The sequence below is a fragment of the Euprymna scolopes genome, chromosome 35 (assembly GCF_053919585.1).
Source record: "Euprymna scolopes isolate OS-2025 chromosome 35, ASM5391958v1, whole genome shotgun sequence".
Classification (NCBI taxonomy): domain Eukaryota; kingdom Metazoa; phylum Mollusca; class Cephalopoda; order Sepiida; family Sepiolidae; genus Euprymna; species Euprymna scolopes.
Window position 1 is genome coordinate 32195583 of NC_136516.1, and position 26304 is coordinate 32221886.

A 26304-nucleotide genomic window follows, 5' to 3' on the forward strand; every position below is an offset into this window, starting at 1 on the left:
TAATATTACATACTTAATTGTCATGTCGAAAATAGTAATATATCCAAAAATTACAAAAATTCATTGAATAAAACAACTGCTATTGCGTTTTTAGTAAAAAAAAAAAAAGTCTGTCGCTATAGACGTATTGCAGGCATAATACAAGTAATTTAAAATATTCCTTTCAGAGTTATGTCCCCTGTGTTGAGACTCTTACCATCTACTTTATAACGTCTAAGAAAAATGCAATTTTACCCAATTTTTTGTTAAAATTACTTGTAACTATAAACAACTTTCTACTCAATGATTTTTCATAATTTTAATTGGATATATTACTATTTTCACCCTGAAAATTAAATACATGACATTGTTTTTGCTTAAAACGACATATTTAAAAAAAAAAAAAAAAAAAAAGTCAATTTCTTGACTCTATCTTAACAAGCACCAATTATTTTTGCTAATGAGTCACCATTTATCAAAGCCAAAAACGTGTTTCCAGATCAGGATGTCTGAAGATATTGTTAGATTGTTGGTCTCCTGAAAAACGCTGGGTACCTAATCATGGGCTATTATGAATGTTTGTGAATAGAAAAATGTTTGAATAACGAAAAGAGTGTTATCGAAAATGAATTAGGTATTTGGTGGAAATGCACTGGGTGATTACTGGAAGTCTTACCTTTTGGAAATTGCTTTTTAGGGTTATCCAAATTTGTTTCAAGTGTATGGAAAAGACAAAAGGAAAAACAAATTAAACACAGGACGAAAACATGTGAAACATGTGAGATTTACCGGTTTCATTCGGCTCAACAAACATCTTCAGAAAAAGTTAAGATTTTAAATCTATTGAATAATAGGCAAAACATGAGAAAAAGAAGATTCACACTGAAATGTTTTGGCCATGTGCGTAACTATTTGAAAAAAATTATGCAAAAAATACATTAAAATGAAAAAACAGGGGAGAGAAAAGGAAAAGATAAAAATGAAAACATTTTTCTGATGATTTCTTACTTGCATATAAAATATATATATATATATATTTTCAATTTGTCTTTACATAAGCAGTAATTTGTTGCTACACAGTCATGAGCATGTTTCGGTCTTCGAAAAATGCTCATGACTGTGTAGCAACAAATTACTGCTTATGTAAAGACAAATTGAAAATGTAACTTGCTCTACTTCCGTATTCAGCATTCCCGTATTAACCGCGTTATATTTCATTGGTTACCCTACTTTTGAAAAATAGCAACCTCAAATTATATATATATGATGAGAATAATGGAAATAGTATTACGACAAAATAGAGAAATAAAAAGGAACAAACTGTATTATGTGTTCATCAACGTTTCGTCTTTATTTCGAGACTCAAAATAAAGACGAAACATTGATGAACACATAATACGGTTTGTTCCTTTTTATTTATATATATATTTCCACAGTCAAAAAATATCGCAGCTCACACAAGCCATGAAAACCAACAAGCCGAAAGTCCAAAACTCGAGTTTCACTCTCATTTGGGCTCATCAGTTAAACACATCTGAACTTTGGGTGTGAATTTTTTGTATGTGAGGTGAGCACCTTGCTTGATTAGCTTGTTGGATGACATCGTCCTAGAGAGTGTAAAAAAAAAGAAATCCTACTTGGGAGATATCAGCTTAGGTTCTCAGTGGTTAAATTTTTTTTTTTTTTTTGACCACATCCCTTGTTTGAGATGAAGTTAGTACATTACAAGGTGTTCTTGATTTGTGGTTTACTTGTGTGTACCGCAGTTGCTCAGGTGGCAGGGTGCTCGCTTTGCATGCAAGAGATTCTGGTTTCGAATGAAGGCGAAACTCGTGGACTTCCAGTTTGTTGGCTTTCATGGCTCTTGTGAGCTGCGATGTGGTTTGGCTGTGGAAATAATTATATCATCTCTCACATTTTAATTTAAATGAAATACTGAAATGCCGTAGAATTACAAATTGTATAATACTATACACAAAAAAACGCTGAGAGCATTTGAGAATTTCTTGTCCTCTTAGTTTATCAAATATTATATTTTAAACACCTTTAAAAACTTCAATATAAGAGAAAAAAATTATATTAATTTAATATAAATTAACTACATAAGAAATGTATCTGCAAAAAGTACATTAAAAAAACTGCTTTTCGGTTAATTTATTCTATCATTTTGCCTGCCTTGAGTTATTTTAGGACTTTTCAAAGGAGTCTACCACATGGAAAATAATGAATTGCCAAATGTACAAGAGTTGGATTTTAGTTTCCAGCCTGGAATATACTATTAAAAAAAATAACTGCAATTCATTCTAAAACATACCAGCATTCATTGGATTTTATAACGGTTTCTGTATATTCATCATTTCAACTTTGGGTATCCTTTTTACACCATTATTTCAATTTTAATTTTCAATTCATGCGTTAATAAACAAAATTTATAATTACCCACATCTGCTTTGCTGATAACATTTCCTCTGATGACATGAGCCATTCATTGAAAATTCATGGGTTAAAGAAAAAAAACTTTAATAATTATTTGTACTCCTTTGTATGGCATTGAATTTTGTTGTAATTCTACATAATTTAAATCAGAATTTCAATATATATATATATATATATATATATATATATAGAGAGAGAGAGAGAGAAATAAAAAGGAACAAACCATATTATGTGTTCATCAATGTTTCGTCTTTATTTCGAGACTTGAAGTCTCGAAATAAAGACGAAACGTTGATGAACACATAATACGGTTTGTTCCTTTTTATTTCTCTATTTTGTCGGAATACTATTTCCATTATTCTCATATATATATATATATATATATATATATATATATATTCTATATTCATGTATACAAAATATACTTTATCTCTTTTTTTTTCCATTTCAGATTGAAAATTCAACAACTAAGGGGTGATTTAATCCTAAAATTGTTGGTCTATTTAAACGTGGCTGAGGCCCCACATTTCTATAACCTGGCTCCTTTAGAAGCAACTTTGTTATGTCTTGTGCACATCACAGCAAGGTAAGATCATGTGTTGCTGGCCTAATGGATACCATCACAGCCTATGCAATCCTATTAGATCCACTGTGATCATTTACACATTAATACTCTTGGTGGGAGAAGAAAGGTATGAACCTTCACCCTCTTCCAGCTATGACTAAACTAATAAGTTGTTTAATCATATGCAACAAAGTAAATATCTCCGACTAACCAAACAAGGTAGATGTAACTAGATGCTGGAAAGATGTAGATGCCCCTGGACAGTTTCCTACTCTAATAATTTATTTCCTCGAACTGCTGAACTTTGGAATTCTCTCTCGATTTCCTGCTTCCACGATTGTATTAACATGCAGAAATTATAAATGTAATGTGAAAAAACATCTACTGCTGAACTTCTTACATATGTAACAGAGCCACTAGCATATTTAGCAGCAGCCGCATGAGACATATGCAAATGACCAAGCCAGTGTGCAAGGTGACATCACAGTGGAGGAAGAGAAGGGAAAGGAAAAAAAGGAGACAAAAATGCACCATATGATGAGGGCAAAAAAAAAAAAAAAACAGCATGTGCCAACGTGAGATGGACTGTGATCCCGTGGTGGCGTGAAAGACTTTTAAGCACGTGTTGAGACGGCAGAAACATTCTCACTTTTATAGATATATAGATTACATATCTTTAATATTAATCTAAGTTATACATTTAAAAAGGTTACTTTAAGCTGTCAGATGGTGGGCAGAATTTTGATCATTTATATAAATAAAACAGAAGGCATGTGTGTGTGTAAAAATATTTAACTGATAAAATTTTAAACTACTGGTCACATAACAATGAAATTAGCAGGAAATAGTAATCATACCCCAATGATAGTTTATAACAAGTAAAATCTTTGTTTGGATGGATGAAAAACGCGTACAGAAATATGTTGGCAAGTTAAAATGCAAAATGTTCATTTCAACTTGCCGACATATTCCTATTACTTTTGCGCATGTGCAAATTCATTCATAGCTTAAAATGGTTGAATTTGAAATCTTACTTATCTGCCTGAATACTCTATATAACAAATTTCATGTAGATCAAAAATTTGTTGAGTATATAGGTTACAAAGTGTCCTCACTTTCATATATATATGTCGTAAATAATCTCACCCGCTACTTAATTGGCTGAAAATGCGAAGCTCGTTGTTTGTTTGTTTACGAACAGGCGATTTGAGCACTATAAAAGTGGTTGTGGGTGTTTATTTAAATAGACATTCCAACGAGTTATTTACGGGCGTTGATTCAATGGTCGAGTGGGAGAACTGCCGACTGTCAACACGGCAGTTCTAGGTTCAATCCTTGGCTTGGGAGAAATGCTAGTCTAGCGGCACTGATGAGTTGTGATACAACGAAACAGGACTGTATGTCGATGACTACAAATATATATATATATAATATATATATATGGTTTGCTGTTTTGTTCATAGCTGAGAGATTTCAGGATTCATACATTTCCTTAACTATATTATTATCTAAGAAAATATTTCAACTTGCATTCGGATCACACACTGGTGTTAATACCTCTTTTTTATTTAAGTATTATTTTTTTGTTAATGTTTTTATTTTGGGCATGAAAAAAGCTGTTATTTATTTATTTTTTTTTGTTGTTGCAGACCTGGTTGGAGTAGAGAATGCACAGTAACAGAGAACTCTGACCTTTGTTTGCAACTCTTGCGATCTCTGTTGGAGGTAAGGGAGGAAGAAAAAAAAATTCTTGCATGTATTTATTAAAAAGTTATTTACACATTGGATTTTGTCATTGGTTTCATATAATATATATATAACTAGCCTGGATGCTCGGTATTGCCTGGGTGTTTGGAGGTGTGTGTTGAGCAAAATAAAAGTTGTCATAGGCAGGTAGGTTCGAACCCGTGACGCGAAGGCAGAAAAGATAGCAAAAGTGTGTGTGTAAGGGTGTTGCTTGAGCAAAAAAAAACAAAGGAAAATTGCAAAAAAAAACAAAGGAAAATTGCAAAAAAAAAAAACAAAGGAAAATTGCAAAAAAAAAACAAAGGAAAATTGCAAAAAAAAAAACAAAGGAAAATTGCAAAAAAAAAAAACAAAGGAAAATTGCAAGCGCAAAAAAAAAGCAAAGGAAAATTGCAAAAAAAAAAAACAAAGGAAAATTGCAAGCGCAAAAAAAAAAAAAATAAAGGAAAATTGCAAAAAAAAAACAAAGGAAAATTGCAAGCGCAAAAAAAATAAAAAAGAAGTGGTAGTAGGCAGGCAGGCTCGAACCCATAGCACGAAGGAGGAAAAGAAAGTGAAAAAAAAAGTGACACATTAGCTGTTGTGCCCATCACCAAACCGAAAGTGACGTAGGTTTAAATTAAGGCTAGACATGAGGCATCGGTTGGTTGTACATTTGTATGCGGAGAAGTACGCCGGCGCGCCCATGTGCACCCACATCTAACCAAAAAAAAAAACCCACTAATGAAAATATTATGTATAGAACCCTGGGAATGAGTTTATGCTCATATCTATGTATAACCATGTCTACATCGAACGAAAGTATTGCGCCTATGTACCACAAATGAACTTAGATTTAAATCTATCCAGACGAATATGTCTATACCAATAACTGTTGGTATAACTGGGTGTGTATGTGCGTGTATGCACGCATGTGTACATCCACGTGGACGTCCGTATGTACATGGGGTACCGATGTATATGTGCACGTACCTGTGTATGCGTGTGTGGATGTGAAAGTATATGTGCCCGCTGCCTGCCGTCCACATAGTGTGTGAGCGCGTGCAGCTGTGTATATATGTCGATGTATGTGTTCACGAGTATTAGTATCTGTATGTGCGCATGCGTTTGCATGTATGCATGGGGTGCAAGTATGCCTGAATCAATATGCGCATATGAGCCCGTATAATCGCCTCCTTGGGGGCAGGGGCGTCGATGTGTATATGTATCTGTATATGAGCGCATCCATGCCAACGCACGCGTACCCAATTTTAGCACGTAAAAGAAAATTTGACATAAGCGAGAGCAACACGGGTGTCTATGCATGCAGGCGCACATATGTGCATATATTTGCACGCCAGGGCGGGGATGTATGTGTACATGTGACCATTCCTTTTAAGTATATATGTGTGTACGTTCGCATGTGTGTACCCGTGCCCGCGACCGCTAACTAACTCCACCAAACAGTTAACAACAAAATAAAAACTAAAAATAAATAAACCAAATCATAGCCCCCCCTCCCCCGCCTCCAAACATAAGCGAACATCCAACAGGTAAGACATACTTACCAAGAAATCATCTCACCAACGAGACGCATAAAAACTTTAACAATAAGACTCGAATTTTAAAGTAACCCCCCTCCTCCCACCCCCACATATTCCCCTTCCCCTCCATGTACCCCTATGCCCTCAGCCACACCAGAAATGAACTTCGCAGACCCTCCCCCACAAGTTCCCTAAACCCCAAAACTAAAACATTATCAACATACCAAGTGCCCCCTCCCACCTTCCCCCTTGTTCCCTTCCTCTATTTCTTCCGCCCTCCTGACCGCATTCACTCTTTCACTCTCTCATCCCAAAATAGTGAACATTTCTGTAAAAGTCTGAGGATGCTACAGATGGCCAAAAAACGGCCCAGTAGCTGAAACAATAATGTAACTTAACAGAAAGATACGGTAATAAAAAATAAAATGTGTATATATATATATATATATATATATATATATATATATATATATATATATATATATAGTAATAAGTAGTAAGATTGTAAAATTCATACTACAAAGGTTGTTGCAAAAAATTGTTTTTAACTCAAAAAGTTGAAAAGCTATGAAGACACGAGTGGTACCATTAAAACAAATACGAATTACTTACATGGCTGACAGAAAAAGAACATACTACCTCTGTGGATCAAATAAAGAGTTTTATTCAAAATTCGATGCATATTCCTGAGTTCGACAGGATACACTTGAAGAAGGTTGAAGATTACATCAGCTGAAATATTGCATAAATATATTTAAGTTGAGAATAGTAGTCCGAAGACTCCATTTCATCGTTATTGAGATACGTCCTTTCAAACTGTGGAACGATGGACAAAACTTCTAATACCATACTTTGGAGTAATTGCGCCAAATCCAGGGGTAATTGTGCCAACTAAAAAAAGTGCTCTTTATATGCATGGTTACCAAAAGAGCACTTTTAGCTAGTTGGTGCAATTACCCCAAAGTACCGTAGGTGTACGATTATGATTAGTGTTGGAATAATTAATCAGAATTAAGGAAAATTCAGAACTTTTGAGGGTATTGGAATCGGAAAAATTGCGTCTTTTTCTGGATGCCAAAAACAATCTATTCAATTTTTTTTTTTTATTTAATTTTCCATCGCTGGTATGAATGATAATATTTATTGCCAGTAAAACTAAAATCTATAGCTCAACCCCCACAAATGTATATTTTTAAGTTTGTGTAAATATATACATATACTAACACGAGTTTTTTAATCTGAAAATAATTTTTTTTTTTTAATTATATAGCTAAATATTTACAGATTTTAAAAGAATCAGTGCTTTCTTCAAGCAAAGTTCCCCAAGGGTTGCTGACATAGGACGATTGCTTTTCATCAATTTAAATCATTGCACACTAAAAACAATTAACTTTAAAAAAAAAAAATATGGGCTTTCTTCAAGCCTGAATTTTACTTCACAATGCAAATAGTTTTTAGATTATTTTATGAGGAAAAATAATTTTTGATAATTAATAAGAATGGAAAGGGTTATTTTGAGTCTTCACTGCTTAGTCTGACAGTCCCGCAGCAAGTGTCAGAGGTTTTTGCTTAAAGAAAGAGAAAAATCGCTCCAGACATGACATACGGTTACTTAATCTAAAGAGCTAAAATAAAGAAAATATATATACATTATCTCAAGGTCAAAAACTAGAAAACAATAAGTGTTAAATAGCTTGATTTTTTTTTTTTTTTTTTTTTTTTTTTACACAAATGCAGAATTGAGGCATCAGCAACCGTCGAGACTTTGCTTGAAGAAAGACAGAAATTGCTCCAGACATGGCATAAGACTACTTAATTTAAAGAGCTAAAATAAAGAAAAAATATATATATATATATATATATATATATTACTTCAAGGTCAAAAACTAGTAAACAATAAGTGTTAAATAACCTGATTTTTTTTAAAATTTTTTTTTTACACACATTCAGAATAGGGACATCAGCAATTATCGGAGAACTTTGCTTGAAGAAAGCCAGAATCAGCATTAGCATTTCTTTTGTAATAAGGAATTGAATAATCCAAAGAAAATCTAATTAAAAATAAAGAATTTTTTTTTTTTTTTTTAAATTACATTTTCACCCCAACCCCAACAAGCAGTGTGCCATTTTTATGTAGGAGGCTACTATCAGGGACATAAGTTGCAGAGATACTATGTAGGGAGTTGAGCAGCAAGATATGTTTACATTACACTTGAACTTCTGCATGTTAGTACAGTTGGGGAAGCAGGAGCCTGAAAGGGAATTCCAAAGTCTAGCAGTTCTGGAGAAAAAACTATTAGAGTAGAAGGCTTTCTTACATCTAGGGATCTTTACTGTGAAGGGGTGGGATTTTGTTAACACAAATAAACATTGATATATGTATAGAAAGATATATATAATTTCTTGAATTTTTTTTTTTTTTTTTGCAGGTTGTATCTGCTTTTCATTATGGCCGTGGTGGAACTGTCATGTCATATATGGGACGAGGTGTTACCAAATCAGCCACTTTGTGCTTGAGGCATTTAGCATTTGAAATGGCAACTTATTTGCAGGAAAAAGTAAGTAAAACAAAAATCGAATAAATCATTTGCTTTGGTTCATGTTTAAAAGACAAAAAAAATTATTTTCAATTGTTTTAATATTTAATCCTGATCATTATTTCTTGTAAGCCATTAATAAAGAAAGCAGGAGGAGTTTTAGCCTTATCACTTCCATTTACTCCCACTGTACTCATGAACACTAGGGAAAACATTAAAAAGGTACAATTTTTTCCATATTCATCTTTTCGGCCTCCTTTTTCGGAAATTATACTGCGTGTTTATTTTTATAAAGAAATAATTTTTAAGTGATTAATGGGAATTTGTAAGCATTACAACATATATATATATATATATATATATATATAGTATGAATTATTTTTCAGTTATCTACCTTGTGTTTTTTTCAAAATGGCAGACAAGTCAACCACTCTTCTGTTAATCATAAAATTTGATTATCTTATTTAAAAATAAAACTACTTGATCAATTTATGTGATTTTTGGAATATGATATTTTCATTTTGTTACAGATATGAACATCATACAGATTTTTCTTGATTTTTGTTTTTTAATATTGGGGAAATTCTGGATAGGAATCCTTTTTTTTTTTTTTTTAATATCATTTAAAACCCTTTGAATCTCCTTTTTATTTTTTTGTTCCTTTTGTTTTATTTTCACCCAAAGGATTGGCCTGAAAACTGGTCGTACATGAAACAAGACAATCAAACTTTGGTCGAAACTGGTTTAAACTGGATGTTAACGCTTTGGGCTTACAGAGATCCGGAGGTAAAGTTATGATTTTCTTCTTGTGTTCTTCAATTGGCTTCACTCCGTAATAAAAAATACCATTTTCATAAGACAACAAAGAAAATTTCTTTACTCTTCAGATTTTCTTTTGATAAAGGTTGTTGTGCTTTGCCAAGTGATTTTTCTCTGGAAATGGGTGTATATATATATATATATATATATATATATATACATACATTAGTGTTGGGACGATTAATTGGAAATCGGAAAAATCGGAAGATTTGGAGTATCAGAATCGGAAAAATTAATACCTATTTTCTGATGCCAAAACGATTCTTTTAATTGCCTTTTTCTTATTTGATTTTGTCAAAAGTAAAATCTTCAAATTCTGGTAATAATGATTAAATAGTAAATATTTATTGATTTTAAAGTACCAGTGAAGCTAAACTCGATAAATCATCCTCCACAAGTGCATTTTGATGTTTAGGAAAATATCTGCATATTTAATGTGTTTTTTTACAAAAATCAGGAAAATTAACACCGTTATAGTTAAATAATTAGAGATTTATAAAGAATCAGAATCTGTAATTGTATCGGAATCGGGAAAAATATTGGAATCATCCCATCACTAATATATATATTTGTGGAAATATTCTTTATTCACTTATATTTCCTTTTTATATATACCAATCCTTATTTAAGAAGCTCAATGTAATTACAGAGCACATAATGAATGAATAACAGCTTCTCTTCCGATTTTCGGTTTTTAATCACGTCCAAACACATTTTATTTCTTTTTAGTGGATTGATTGTTGCTATTTCTTCTGATGAGATAAGGGCAAAATAGATTCACTGATTGATATAATAATTAAGTGATTGATTTTGTGCTACGAAACAGATACTCTCAAGAATTGTAAATGTCAACTGAATTAAAGGAATAAATTGTAAGATGGTCAACATCATGAACTTTGGAATATAGACTTTTGTCATTTATTCGTTATATATATATATATATATATATATATATATATATTGTTACATTATATCCCAGCCTTACTGGGGACGGTAGAGATGGATGACGGAATGAGATATAAAAAAAAGAGATTTCCCAGGTTGCTTCATAAGACATTGTTATGGGAAGGGAAATCTGTCTCAAAGACAATAAAATGAAATATACTGGACAACAAAATCACATAAGAAATAACAAGGACAAATACCGATGAAAAATTAACAAACTTTTATTTATATAAAAATAAATTCAATTCAATTCAAGAATAAAAAAAAAAAATATATATATATATATATATATATATATATATATATAACTAAGTGAAATAGTCTTATGTCATTCAAATTTTATCAAGAGAAAAATATATAACCAACACGTAACAGTCCATATCTATGGCAAAGAAAAAGTTTGTCTGCTCTGTTTGAAATGGATCATATGATATATGAGAGGGATGCAAAAACTCAAAGATTTCCCTTTAAAATATGTCCCTTCTTTTGTTTTTAGATTTCTTTCCTTTGGTTTGTTCATATTCAGTCATCTTCCTTTGTTGTTTACATTTGTTATGCGCGTGCACAGTTGGCTCCAAATCTGCGTTTTCTGCAACTCATATGAAATCACTGGTCTGTCGTTAGTATTTCGCCATACTTTCGATTTTTTCCGTTCAGCTGTGTCGTCGATGGGTGTACTTTTGTTCCGTCAGTCTTTTCGTTTTGGCCGCTAGTCATAAATGGCTTTTGCCATCATCGCCTTCATCTTGCGGCTATACCTTGTTCATGTTCACCATACCGCCGCTGCCTATAGTTGGTTTCTGGTTTCGCGACATCATCGTCGCCTTTCGCTGACTTTGCCACCCCCGACTTTCTCCACCCAGTGCAAAGATCTAACTGACATTAACTTTTGTCAGTCCCCTCTTTCTCTATACGTTTTATCTCTCTCTCTCTATAAAGTTTATAGATTCTATCTATCTTTTCTCTACCCCTCTCTCTCTCTCGTCTATGAGCTTTCTTTTCTCTTTCCACTCTTCGCTCATAGTATCTCTTTCTCTTTTTTTTTAACCTTGATTAGTTACATGAGACCCCCAGAATAATATGCCAGTTTTGAAAAACATCAAAAAACGCATTTAAAGTTTCACGATTTTGTAAGCCATGTATCTCAGGAGCTAATAGAGATATTCGTTTATGGTTTGTTTTAAAATGAAGTGTGACACCTAAGCTATCACATCCTGTCATGTTCATTTCAATGATGATGATGATGATAATAGTTGTGAGAACGGTGACAATGAAATGTGTTATTAAACAACGATAACAAAGTTAAAAAAAACGAAACAAGTTTAACTGCAATTATATTGCTTCTTAGTCATTCTGCACTGATGTTGTTGTCAGTGAATGCGTCGCGATAATCAGCGTCATCAGATTCTTCACTGACAGCCGCAGTTGTCTGTGAGGTTAGTTTTTCTTCCATATCTTGACGAAGAGCTTTTTGTTCATCTATAACACCACAGAGATAAAAAGCATGTGCTGAGGGTACAAAGGTGAGCAGAGCCGCCACATCAGTCAGGCACTCAACACCAACTCTACCTCAGAAAAACAGCAGAGTTGGTGTTGAGTATCATTTTCATAAATATTAGATTCTGACTGTGTTGTTACATGCATGCTGTACTTCCAACCCATGCTCCATGTTTGGAGAACACAGTTGTGTACATAACTCTTTTTCCTATATACGAACCTGGGTGCCCAGTATTGCCCGGGTGTTTGGAGGTGTGTGTTGAGCAAAAAAAAAAAAAAGTGGTGGTAAGCAGGCAGGCTCGAACCCGTACCGTGAAGGAGGAACGGAATGTGAAAAAAAAAAATGTGACGTCTTTGCATTCATCGCCGAACCGGAAGGGGAAAAGGTTTAAATTAAGGCTAGTCAATTGAAAAGAGGGGATAACTTTTGAAAATATTCGCGAAAAAAAGCGACCCATCCCTGTAGAAAAGTGCCCAGTTGAGGTTGAAGGAATTAATGTTTTCAGCCAATTTTTCGATATACATACATACATACATACATACATACATACATACATTTAAACAAACATGCGAGATTTCTATTATAGATGGCGTTTGGTACTGTATAATTCTGGGGGTTTTATGATAACTAATGATACATACTATTGGTTATTTCAAAACCAGAAGCTGTATTGAATTCACACTCATAAGTTTTTTATTCATTTTTTTTTATGCAGTACATCTTACACATGTTTCTTTGAATAGTGGAAGATCACTAAACAACTCCTCAGAGACAAATGAATGTTCCTTAGAAAACTGTTGGACAGTTGGGGTTTTTTCTGTGAAGGAAAAAGGATTTGAAGAAAAAAAAAATAAATGGAAATGGAGATATGTACAATTTGCAAAAACATAATTTAAAAAAAAATGGAGATATGTACAATTTGCAAAAACATAATTTAAAAAAAAATGGAGATATGTACAATTTGCAAAAACATAATTTAAAAAAAAATGGAGATATGTACAATTTGCAAAAACATAATTTAAAAAAAAAATGGAGATATGTACAATTTGCAAAAACATAATTTAAAAAAAAATGGAGATATGTACAATTTGCAAAAACATAATTAAAAAAAAAAATGGAGATATGTACAATTTGCAAAAACATAATTTAAAAAAAAATGGAGATATGTACAATTTGCAAAAACATAATTTAAAAAAAAATGGAGATATGTACAATTTGCAAAAACATAATTTAAAAAAAAAATGGAGATATGTACAATTTGCAAAAACATAATTTAAAAAAAAATGGAGATATGTACAATTTGCAAAAACATAATTTAAAAAAAAATGGAGATATGTACAATTTGCAAAAACATAATTTTAAAAAAAAATGGAGATATGTACAATTTGCAAAAACATAATTTAAAAAAAAAATGGAGATATGTACAATTTGCAAAAACATAATTTAAAAAAAAATGGAGATATGTACAATTTGCAAAAACATAATTTAAAAAAAAATGGAGATATGTACAATTTGCAAAAACATAATTTAAAAAAAAATGGAGATATGTACAATTTGCAAAAACATAATTTAAAAAAAAATGGAGATATGTACAATTTGCAAAAACATAATTTAAAAAAAAATGGAGATATGTACAATTTGCAAAAACATAATTTATAAAAAAATGGAGATATGTACAATTTGCAAAAACATAATTTAAAAAAAAATGGAGATATGTACAATTTGCAAAAACATAATTTAAAAAAAAATGGAGATATGTACAATTTGCAAAAACATAATTTAAAAAAAAATGGAGATATGTACAATTTGCAAAAACATAATTTAAAAAAAAAATGGAGATATGTACAATTTGCAAAAACATAATTTAAAAAAAAATGGAGATATGTACAATTTGCAAAAACATAATTTAAAAAAAAATGGAGATATGTACAATTTGCAAAAACATAATTTAAAAAAAAATGGAGATATGTACAATTTGCAAAAACATAATTTAAAAAAAAATGGAGATATGTACAATTTGCAAAAACATAATTTAAAAAAAAATGGAGATATGTACAATTTGCAAAAACATAATTTATAAAAAAATGGAGATATGTACAATTTGCAAAAACATAATTAAAAAAAAAAATGGAGATATGTACAATTTGCAAAAACATAATTTAAAAAAAAATGGAGATATGTACAATTTGCAAAAACATAATTTAAAAAAAAATGGAGATATGTACAATTTGCAAAAACATAATTTAAAAAAAAATGGAGATATGTACAATTTGCAAAAACATAATTTAAAAAAAAAAATGGAGATATGTACAATTTGCAAAAACATAATTTAAAAAAAAATGGAGATATGTACAATTTGCAAAAACATAATTTAAAAAAAAATGGAGATATGTACAATTTGCAAAAACATAATTTAAAAAAAAAATGGAGATATGTACAATTTGCAAAAACATAATTTAAAAAAAAATGGAGATATGTACAATTTGCAAAAACATGATTTAAAAAAAAAATGGAGATATGTACAATTTGCAAAAACATAATTTAAAAAAAAATGGAGATATGTACAATTTGCAAAAACATAATTTAAAAAAAAATGGAGATATGTACAATTTGCAAAAACATAATTTAAAAAAAAAATGGAGATATGTACAATTTGCAAAAACATAATTTTAAAAAAAATGGAGATATGTACAATTTGCAAAAACATAATTTAAAAAAAAATGGAGATATGTACAATTTGCAAAAACATAATTTAAAAAAAAAATGGAGATATGTACAATTTGCAAAAACATAATTTAAAAAAAAAATGGAGATATGTACAATTTGCAAAAACATAATTTAAAAAAAAAATGGAGATATGTACAATTTACAAAAACATAATTTAAAAAAAAATGGAGATATGTACAATTTGCAAAAACATAATTTAAAAAAAAATGGAGATATGTACAATTTGCAAAAACATAATTTAAAAAAAAAATGGAGATATGTACAATTTGCAAAAACATAATTTAAAAAAAAATGGAGATATGTACAATTTGCAAAAACATAATTTAAAAAAAAATGGAGATATGTACAATTTGCAAAAACATAATTAAAAAAAAAATGGAGATATGTACAATTTGCAAAAACATAATTTAAAAAAAAAATGGAGATATGTACAATTTGCAAAAACATAATTTAAAAAAAAATGGAGATATGTACAATTTGCAAAAACATAATTTAAAAAAAAATGGAGATATGTACAATTTGCAAAAACATAATTTAAAAAAAAAATGGAGATATGTACAATTTGTAAAAACATAATTTAAAAAAAAATGGAGATATGTACAATTTGCAAAAACATAATTTAAAAAAAAATGGAGATATGTACAATTTGCAAAAACATAATTTAAAAAAAAATGGAGATATGTACAATTTGCAAAAACATAATTTAAAAAAAAAAAAAAACTTATTGTCGTGTTTCTAGGTACCCACCCCATAAATAATTAAATTTAGAACATACGTGGGAAAACGCCCCCCCTCCTTTAAGAACTGGGTTCTTATTATTGAGCACTGTACATTGAAATGAAAAAAGTAAGTCAATTAGCCCACGTGTGCAGATCATGATATTAAAAATCATTTGATGACTCTATACCTACTTGAATGACATTTACACTTCATAAATCGTGATTCCCTGCACTGATGATTCCCAAAATGAAGAAACACCTAGTGTCTCTAGGTATTAAAAATAATTATAGTAATAGTTATATGTATATATGTATGTAGAAATATATTTTTTTATAATATATATCAATCCTTATTTAAGAAGCTCAATGTAATTACAGAGCAATATAGAGAATAAATGACAAAAAGTTATATTCCAAAATTCATGATGTTGATCATCTTATAATTTATTCCTTTAATTCAGTTGACTTTTACAATTCTTGACAGTATCTGTTTCGTAGCGCAAAATCAATCACTTAATTATTATATCAATCAGTGAATCTATTTTGCCCTTAACTCATCAGAAGAAATAGCAACAATCAATCTGTCAAAAGGAAATGAAGTGTGATTTGACATGATTAAAATCCGAAAATTGGAAGAGAAGCTGCCTTTTTTATTTTTCCATTACGCCATGGAATTGATTTTGTGCTACGAAACAGATACTGTCAAGAATTGTATAAATCAACTGAATTAAAGGAATAAATTATAAGATGGTCAACATAATGAATTTTGGAATATAATTTCTTGTCATTTATTCTATATATATATATATATATCAGGAAAAATATAACAGTTTTAAATAAATGAAGAGAAATATTTGTTTTATTTAAAGAATATTCAACTGACGATGACAATTATTTTTACAGAAGAAAAAGTATTGAGTTGCCAGACATTATTTTAAAAGGAATATTATTATCAACAGCATATCATTATTATTTATAATTTCCACAAGGTCCTGCTGGTAAAATATATATACTACCATCAGTGTTTTGGTACTTGTGCAGTTTGCAGACCTTGCTAAAATAATAACGTTATTTTGAAAGCCATTCTTAACAGGGAGCAGGAGCGCTTTGTTAGCTGTTCTATACTTTCACCTAACCATCTAAACAAAATATACCGTGAAAATTGAATTTAACTTGAAAATCCTATCTAAGAAAGCCAGCACGAAAGAAAGCATACTGCATAAGTATTGAAAGCCATCGCATTTTAATAGATTTTCTTTTGTTTAAAATATATTCTTTATAATTTCAGGTGAGGTGTGCTGGTCTTGGCATAGCTGTAGCTTTAAGTACTTGTAAAGTTGGACAATCAATGATCATTGCTAATTGTCAGCATATCCCAGGGGGCATCTGGGCGGTGGCGTTTAGCATCCTCCTCGATCAAACGGAAAGCAGTTTGGTTAGACAACAGGTAAAAAAAAAAAAAGAAAAATTCTTAATTTAATTGATTTTAACGTTTTTTTGAAGACTTTGCAGGTCAATTCTTATGTCACATCAACATCATCCTCATCACCACCATTATTGCCACAGCATCATAACGACCATCATCATCATCTTCATCATTGCCACAGCATCATTACGACCATCATCACCACCATCATCATCTTCATCACCATAACCACCATCACAATAACCACCATCATCATCTCCATCACCACTATCATCACTACCACCATCACCACCCCCATCATCATCACCAGGGCTATCATCACCATAACTACCACCATCATCATCACCATCATCACATGCTTGCATGTCTTGGATGACTTTAAGAAATTCGCTTCCAAACCATCAAATCACATTTCTGAATTTTTGGAGACGAGGCTTGATAATTTGTCTTATTTGAATTATTCGAACTACTGTTCTCATCTTGAGTTTTATGTTCACAATGTTTCGACCGATGTAACTTCTGACCTTCAGGTGTATCTTGTTTAACAATGGTGTCTTTCAGTCAAACTTAATCTGCACGGAATTTCAAATGAAATTCTTGGCATAACGGATAAAGTACTTGGTAAAAATTCAGTTGACAGTTACACTCTTCTGAAGGTTGAAGGTTCAAGCCTCAGTGTGGGTGACACTCAAAATACAATTGCAGATTACTTCAGACTCTTACTAAATCATGGTTGATGGAACCAGGACATGCTACCTGCATGAATTAAATAAAAGGTTCTGCTCAAAATTCTGTGTAGATTCCGGAGTTTGATAGAAAAATTCTTGAATTCAACAAGAAATACCTGAAGAAGGTCAGAGGTTACATTGACCGAAATGCTGTGAAAATAACACTTAAGATGAGAATAGTAGTTTGAAGAATCCAAAGAATATTTTTTTCATTCCAGCTAACCCTGTTGCTTCAACTGTTGCACATCTACACACCACAGCATCCTCATCCATTCTTTCATCATCCTCATCATCATAGTCATCCTCGGCTTAACATTCGTTTTACATGCTGACATGTAGTCAGCTAACATACTTCCTAACTTCCGGAAGCAGTGACAAGGCAAATCATCTATTTCGATTTTTTTCTGTCACACTTATATCTCCCCTATGCATGCACTCTTTTTTATTACATTTTTCCAATCTTTTTTTTTTTTCTTAGACTTTCGCTAGCAGATGCACCCAGTGTTGCCCGTATATATATATATATATATATATATATATATATATATATATATATATATATATATAATTTTGAAGTGCGTTTTTCAAACTATCTATATATATCAATGAATTAATTCAGACATTTCTATATATATAAAAGCGAAAATGTGTGTGTGTGTATGTATGTATGTTCACTTTTTGTGTATGTCCGAGAAAAACTTTTTTCCAAGAAGCGATCGGTCGGCTCACTCCTTCTTAAAACTTTTTGTATCATGTCTAAATGATAATATCTACGAGTTAACAACAGGATTCGCCTGTATATTTAATTTGCCCGAGTTTGAAAAGCTAAATATTCCAAATTTTTCGTCGCCGTGTGTAGATTGGGCTTTGTCGTATAATAAAAGCGAAACAAAGCTTAAGACATCGTTCCTGGTGCGATCGCCGGGAACGTCCAAAAGCAATCAGCTTTGATCAATGCGGAGTTTCTACTTATATCAGACAAGTGCTATTCAATTTGGACAATCCCCTTTTTATGGGAAGCTGGTCCCCCCTCCCCAACATCTTGGGGAAACAAAAAAGAAATAAAAAACTGCCCCACAGTGAAAGTTGACCTCATTAAGTATGGGCATTTGCCAATTCTTAATGCTTACATAAATTCAAACATGTTTCCGTTACTATTTCTTCGTGGCCCAGTAGTTAACGTCGCACGTTTTTTTTTTTCGCACTTTAATTTCCAACTTCGCCTCAAGGGTTCAGGTTCGATCCTTCATACTTATCTACCTAAACTTTTTTTTTATTTTACCGCCCCCCCCCCCCCGGACACAAACACCCGGGCAACAATTTTTTATTATTCTTTTGTTTTGATTTACCCAAAACCACACACACCTCCAAACACCCAGACAACGCCGGGTACCCCCCCCCCCGCTAGTCATATGTAAAAGTAACATATGTGAGAAAATGATATTGTTTTTGCACGAACCTAATATTATAATTTTTTCTTCTTTTTGTTTGATGACAGGCGGCTTATCTCCTTGTGAATTTAACGTCGCAAGAATCTTTCAATCGTGACACAAATGTCGACCAATGTTTTTCTCTTGATGATTCACAATATCAGGTAAATTTAATTTAATTCTATTGTTTTAGTCATTTATGCACTAATACTATCCGAAAAGGCATGAACCTCCAATTTCTTCTCCAAATTATTTATATAAGTTAAGGATTCCTTATATATTGATAAACAAAAGTAAAGAAAAATCTCTATCATGGATGGCGTGACTTACAGTCCTTCTTTTTACTGCCCGTTCCCTTTATTTGGTGATCCTTCACAGGTGAGACTGGTGTTTTCTTTTTCCCTTTCTATGGGGTGACCGCCTCAAGATCTTAGCTGCTCAACATTTCTTTCCTCGACGTCAGACCTTTGCAGTAAGTTTTCCTTTCTGCTGTTTCCTCATTGAAACTTTGAATTTTATTTCTTATTTTTCTATTGCATTGATATTTTGTACTCTGAACTTATTCAATTTTCCGGTATTTTTAAGCATTTACTGCATTCCCAAGCTTCACTTCAATTCTGTATTTGTTCTGTTTTCAGTTTTTTACCTTCTTTAATCTCAATAAACCTGTTGATTTAACAATAAACTATCTTCAAAGTTTTGATTTTGGAGAGGTGTTTATACTTTCCGTCGTAAGGCTTTAAACACACTCTTGACAACAGAGCATGTGGTCTTTATGAGATAGAACAATGGACATACCCGTGACAAGACAAAAATATCATATTCCAAAAATTATGTAAATTGATCGAGTAGTTTTATTTTTATAAAAAAATCATTTTTAATTTTGGATTTGCATTACAACATAAATTTTGCAAGTTTAAATAATTGAGTTAACTCCCTTTGTTTTTTTTTTTTTTGTTTTTTTTTTAGCTTGTTTTCAAAATGATGGACAAGACAGTTGCTCATCTGTTACTCATAAAATTTGATTTTCTTTTTTAAAAATAAAACTACTTGATCAGCTCACGTGATTTTCAGAATATATTTTTTGTTTTGTCATGGGTACATATATCATGTAGATTTTTCTTTAGTTTTGTTCTTTAATATGGAGGAATTCTGGACAAGAATCAAATATCTATTCACATGAAATCACCTTTTTATTCACCATGTTCCCTCTCCTTCACTATTTGTTACCAAGTAAGATCTATGACTTACTTGTAGTTTCATCAAATACTTTTGCAAGCAAAATCCAATCCCGCATTTTGCTAATTCCTACCCTCTGATGAGAAGGAAAATATTTCTTTGAAACTCTGCGGATTAAGGACTATCCACTTATTTAGTGTTTCCTTTTCAAATTAAATATTTTTTAACTCTTTTTTAAAGTGTATTTTAACGTGTTTTATTAACTACTTGTTCTTATTATAAGCTTTATTTCCTATTTGGTTTTATCGAGCTTTTACATCTGGTTGAGATTACTTTATAAATATTAACTCTTCAATATTTATAATATACTTTAGTTTTGCCATCTTGGATTATATTGGTAAACTTAACTGTAATACTTATTTCATTTATTTTTATGTATATATATATAAATTCTTTACTTTCATGATTTCGGTCTTTCTCCGTATTGTTTTTGGCTTTTAAAAAAATTCTATATATTTCTTTACCAACAATGCTTCAAGCAAACTACTACCTACTCTTATATATATCTACGTATAAGGTAATATCCTAAACTAATCATCAGATCATTATGAATTTTGGAATATATATTTAGGCAACATGGTAGATAACATGGGCACGTTTTTTGTAAATGTTAATATTTGGGAGTGCATATATATATATATATATATATATGTGTGTGTGTGTGTGTGCTTTAAGAACTGATCCTTAAAATTTTAGAATATATATTCTCAGTAACCCAATGAGTAACATGGACACATTATTTTTTATACTCTACCATTTAAGAGATGTACCTACCCAAACTCATGTCCTCTTAAAAAAAAAAAATAGATTAAGTTGGATACAAAAAATTAAATACAGAAAAGAATTGCTCTAAAGCAAATTTTGAGTTATATTAAGTCATGCATTTTTACAAGGACCGATGAACACCAATAATATGTGTTTGGTAAAATCCTAAACTATTGAATTTATTATAAATTACGGAATATATATTCTAGGCAACAGAGTGAGTAAAATTTGTTGTTCTTGTAAACTTTACCTTTTAGGTAAAAAAAAATGCTAGTATGAGGTCCAGGGTTGGGAGCAAAACTCCACCGATGTGCCTTATAAAATGATAATTTGTCTCAATCGAAATACTGCCTTTATGTAATATATAATGTGATCTTGAGAGATTTTAAAAGTTAGACTTAAATAGCATTTCAGCTGATGGGTCAAATTTTGATAATGACGAGCAAATTTTCATTTGTTATTGTTGTTCCATGTTATTAGCACTATGATTATGTACTTTGCTACAGTTTATTTAAAAGATTATGTAGTTCCACTCAGACAACTGATAATATGGATACGTTTTTAACTTAGTACTAAAAAAATCAACAAGAGGAATAACTCCTATTTTTATTTGAAGAATACAAATAGTTGTCTCTCTTACAACTAAAATTTTATTTATTGTTTTGTATAAGTTTAAACTTTGTGTTTACAAAAAAAAAAAAAAAAATGGATTCACTCCATCCCATGCAACACAAGTAGGTACTCCTAATTTTTACAGGGATTAGAGGTCTGTGGGTTTTAATAGAAGTCCTCCTCCCTTTTTTATTTTTAAATAAGTAAAAGCTGAATTCTGCCAAATTACTATAACCTTACTTCCTTATTTTCTTGTTGCTATTTGACTGGATTTTATTTCTCTCTCTCTCTCTCTCTCTCTCTCTCTCTCTCTCTCTCTCTCTCTCTCTCTCTCTCTCTCTCTCTCTCTCTCTTTATCTCACTTTATCTTTCTTTCGCTTTTTCTGGGTTTTTTATTACCACTTTTTTCCACCTTATCTTGCCTTGCCCTTCTTTTCCATCTTATTAGAGTTCTCTCTGAAAACTGAAAATTATTAATTTTGCCATGAAGACTAAGAGAGTAGGAGAGTTAGATGACTTTTGTTTTATCGAAGAATGACTTCCTGTCTTCTTCCCCAGCGCATGTGCACTTGGTGTCTTTTTCTTAATTTTGACTTTGTTGTTTACCAAGATTGATATTTATTTGTATTGCTTTCTCTTCACAAATACCACTGGTGCTACTAGATCAAACTGTCTGAAAATACTGGTTTCCTGACCTGAAATGCACCAAACATTGATGTTGTTGTTGTTTTCTGTTTCCCTTTGCAAAATTCAATCATGTTTTGCAAAGCCAAAAATAATTTTCCTCTGCAAAACAACCAAACAAAGCACAATGAATAAATATTTGATCATATAAAGAACTTGAAGCATAAAAACTTTTTTCCAAAATTACTAGATTCAACATTAAATAACCACAAAAGGGTTGATAGTTCATAAAACAAAACAACCAAACCAAACACTATGAATAAATATTTGAAGATATAAAGAACAAGAAACATTAAAAATTTTACCAAAATTACTAGATTTGTCATTAAATAATCACGAAAGGGTTGATATGATATAAAATAAAGCAATCAAATAATTCCACACACAAACGTGCACACAAGAGGGAGGCCATTGTTCCCCTACGATTGGATTGTTTTCCGGAGAATGCACCTTAGTTCATCTATGTCAAGGAGACCTTTTTGGAATGGTTCTTATGTCCTGGGCATGTCAACCAGCTCTCCAGGTGTTAAACACAATATAAACAATAAAACATCCCTTACATCAAGAGGTTGATATGACTTCTATTATGTCTGCTTCACAAGTCTGGTTTTGGAGTTTTAAGTGTCATTACTGACATCATTAATTCCCTCCTGAGAATTAATTATCTAGGTAGGAACTTTTGGTGCTGGAATTGAATGCTTTGTGAAATAAGTGAACACGTCATTTTTTTTATATATGACTAGTGGGAGGGGAGGAGCATTACCCAGTCATAAAATATGCTTAAATATGATATTTTAATTCATCTTGATTTTGTATGTATTATTATAGAGCCAATTATCTATCGATCATTTAATATAATATTGCCTTTCAGTCTCTGAAAAGATACAGTTTGAAAAAAACGGAAACAGACAGTGAGTTTTATGAATGAGATAAATGTATTTTTTCCTTTACTAAAACATAGTTTAGATAATAAGTTTTTTTTTAGTCCTACTCTAATTTACGTGATTAAAATAGGAATTAGCAAATAGTTGAATTGAGTTTTATAAATGAGACAACAAATGCGATAAATTCATAAAAGTAAACAAACATATTTGTAACAAAAACAATTTATGGATATTCTTATTTATTATATTTAAAGTCAATACTGAAAACAAACAATTACTCAGAAGTTTTTTCATCAGGGGTGTGAAACCATCTACTTCTGGTAATTAGCGATGATTACAAGGAATGAATATATTGTATTACCACTTTCTATTTATTTTTTTTTTTACTAAAGCATGGTTTAGGTAATAAGTGTTTTTTTTTTTTAGTGTTACTCTAATTTACATGATTAAAATAGGAATTAAATTATTGAAAATGCATTTGAAAACAAAACTACTTTTTAATAATTTACAAAGAAAAAGAAATATAGTTAACCCTTGCCTTTAAAAAAAATATGGCTTTCAAATTGTAAACTGCTTCGACCATTTCCAGATTTAAAAAATAAGCATACAAATCGATGTAGACAGACAGACATAATGAGTTTTATAAATGAGATAACATTAAAAATCTAGGAATGTAATAAAAAGTGAAAAAGAATCACCTGAGATTGAAACCACAATCCCACTGTTAATAGTCATTTATGCTAACCACAGTTCTAACAAGGGAAACAATCTGAAAGTGTCATTAATTAACTAAATATACTTCTATGCTTGAAGCGTGCCAGATCAATTTACGCATGCGCAAAAGATGCCATTACTAAGATACTCACGCCAACACGTTCTAATTTCTTCAAATTTTGACCACTAAGCAACTATTTTAAACAAGTAATGACTAGGGCTGTGACAACAGCATATTCTTTTCATTGTTTTGACTCTTGATTATACAGGGTGTTTCAAAAGTCTTGGGAACATAACGATTTTTAATAATTCAAAAACTATTAGGAGTTGAAAAATGAAATTGGTTCCGTTGGAAAGGTTAAAGTTTCAAGTTTTGTGGGGAATCTTCAAAGTTGCTCAATATGAGCAATATTCGTCACACAGCAGACATCTAGTCGATAGTCCATTTCCTGCCAAACGTGTTCCAGCATCTTGACGTCAATGGTTCCCACAACTGCCGTTACTCAAGCCTTTAGTTCGTCAATATCTCTTGGAAGGGGCAGCACATAGACTTGTTGCTTGACAAAGCCCCAAACACCCATCTTTCACAAATTTAGCGTGCCATCTGACAATGGATTTCCTTTCAGGGGCTTCTTTTTTAAATTTCCTGCAAAATGCACGCTGAACACATGTCCACGATTCAGTCTTTGCAAATTGGAGGACGCAAAATGCCTTGTCTTGTTTAGAGAACGCCATTACCGCACCTGGAAAGATAAGACGAAAATCATTAGTATGACCAAAAACTTGATTAAGCAAGCTTTAAAATGGCACCAGTTTCATTTTTCTACCTGGAATAGTTCATGAGATATACGCATTTGTAATGTTCCCAAGACTTTTGAAACACCCTGTATATCCGTTAATATCTTGTATGTTTTTATATAGACGGATATGGTTCTCGGTTGATTGACTGTGTCTTACTGTGTCAAAAGAATGAAAACAATATTCTATTCTGTTGTCACAGCCCTAGTAATGACCCATAAAACAATGGTCTACAAAAAAGGCTATCATTAGACCCATCTAGCACTGCTTTGTGACCTTCTGTCTCAGAGGAGATACAGTTTGAAAAAGTGAAGACAGATAGACACAGTGAGATTTATAAATGAGAATAAAATTTCTATTATTTTAATAATTAAAGCAACATCATAAAAACTCTAGAGTTGGCTCAGTGGAGAGTGGGACAGATCTGCCTTCAACGGTGTCTTGATTTCAACTGATTATCTCTTTCTCTCATTATGATGAAGACAAAAGGGAGAGAAACAGGAAGAGAGAGAGAGAAATACATATTAAAAACAAAGAGACTGAAATATTGTTATTTTGTCCTTAGGTGACGAGTTCACCGACATTAACAGTCCTTGAATTTATATAAATATCTGTCAGTCTGAGTCGGCTGATGTGCGCTGACAGTTCAGGACAAAACAGCACCAACTTGATTTTGTGTGTGTGTGTGTGTGTGTGTGTGTGTGTGTGTGTGTGTCCCCAGAGGACAAAGAAATATGGGTAGAAGGCTTTTAAATGTGGGGAACTCAAGAGCTCTTTATCATTATGTCATGTTTGAGAATAATTGCATGTGCTTATATATATATATATATATATATATATATATATATATATATATATATTGCTATTTTATTTTTTTAGGTGATGATTTCATTGAGTTTACTGCCTCTGACCTTTAGACCGTGTTTGCTCTCAAGTTTATACAAAAATCTGTCAATCTGAGTTGAGCTGAAGATTGCTGGCTTTGCCATATTTTTAATAACACATATTAAACTATACTCGTCTCCATTCAATTACAAGGAAAGTTAGGTATAAGGGCCCCCAAATGTAGTGAGCTGGGGCTCCCCATCATTGTGCCATGCCTCAGGTTGTGAAATTCATCTCAATTTCATTTTTTTGTTTTGTTTTGTTTTGTTTTTTAATATTTGCTATTCACATCCTTGTTTTTATTAACTTTTTTTTTTTTTTTTTCAAAGACGTCTTCACTCAGCCTGCCTGCTTTATCAGCCCTTCTCCAACAGTGTGAATTTTATTCATCTCTGGCACAGCTTCTGTCCATGTACTATTCCAACCCAACCTTATACCCATTGACAGTAACAGAGCCAATCAACAACAGTTTGTCACAATCTACCCAAGAAAACATACCAATTGCTTCCATTGGTAAGATTCAGCTAATATATAAGTTAAAGTCAGTCTCTTCAGCATTTCTTTGTCATCAATAGCTTTCTTCTTTTCCTACAAAATCAATATTTGATTCTAGTTTGCCAGTTTTTCTTGTCGATCATTGCAGCA

At 31.4% G+C, this 26304-nt stretch overlaps 1 protein-coding gene across 1 annotated transcript in view; it reads left to right on the top strand.

The window, feature by feature from the left end:
• The window catches only part of LOC145259795 (rotatin-like), a 149247-nt gene that overhangs the window by 80711 nt on the left and 42232 nt on the right, over positions 1 to 26304 (top strand). The window contains exons 27-33 of the mRNA XM_080117560.1: positions 2867 to 3001; positions 4630 to 4705; positions 8679 to 8807; positions 9471 to 9572; positions 16783 to 16941; positions 19147 to 19242; positions 25989 to 26172. Coding sequence (XP_079973686.1) covers positions 2867 to 3001; positions 4630 to 4705; positions 8679 to 8807; positions 9471 to 9572; positions 16783 to 16941; positions 19147 to 19242; positions 25989 to 26172 — 881 coding nt within the window. The remainder of the gene's footprint in view (positions 1 to 2866; positions 3002 to 4629; positions 4706 to 8678; positions 8808 to 9470; positions 9573 to 16782; positions 16942 to 19146; positions 19243 to 25988; positions 26173 to 26304) is intronic.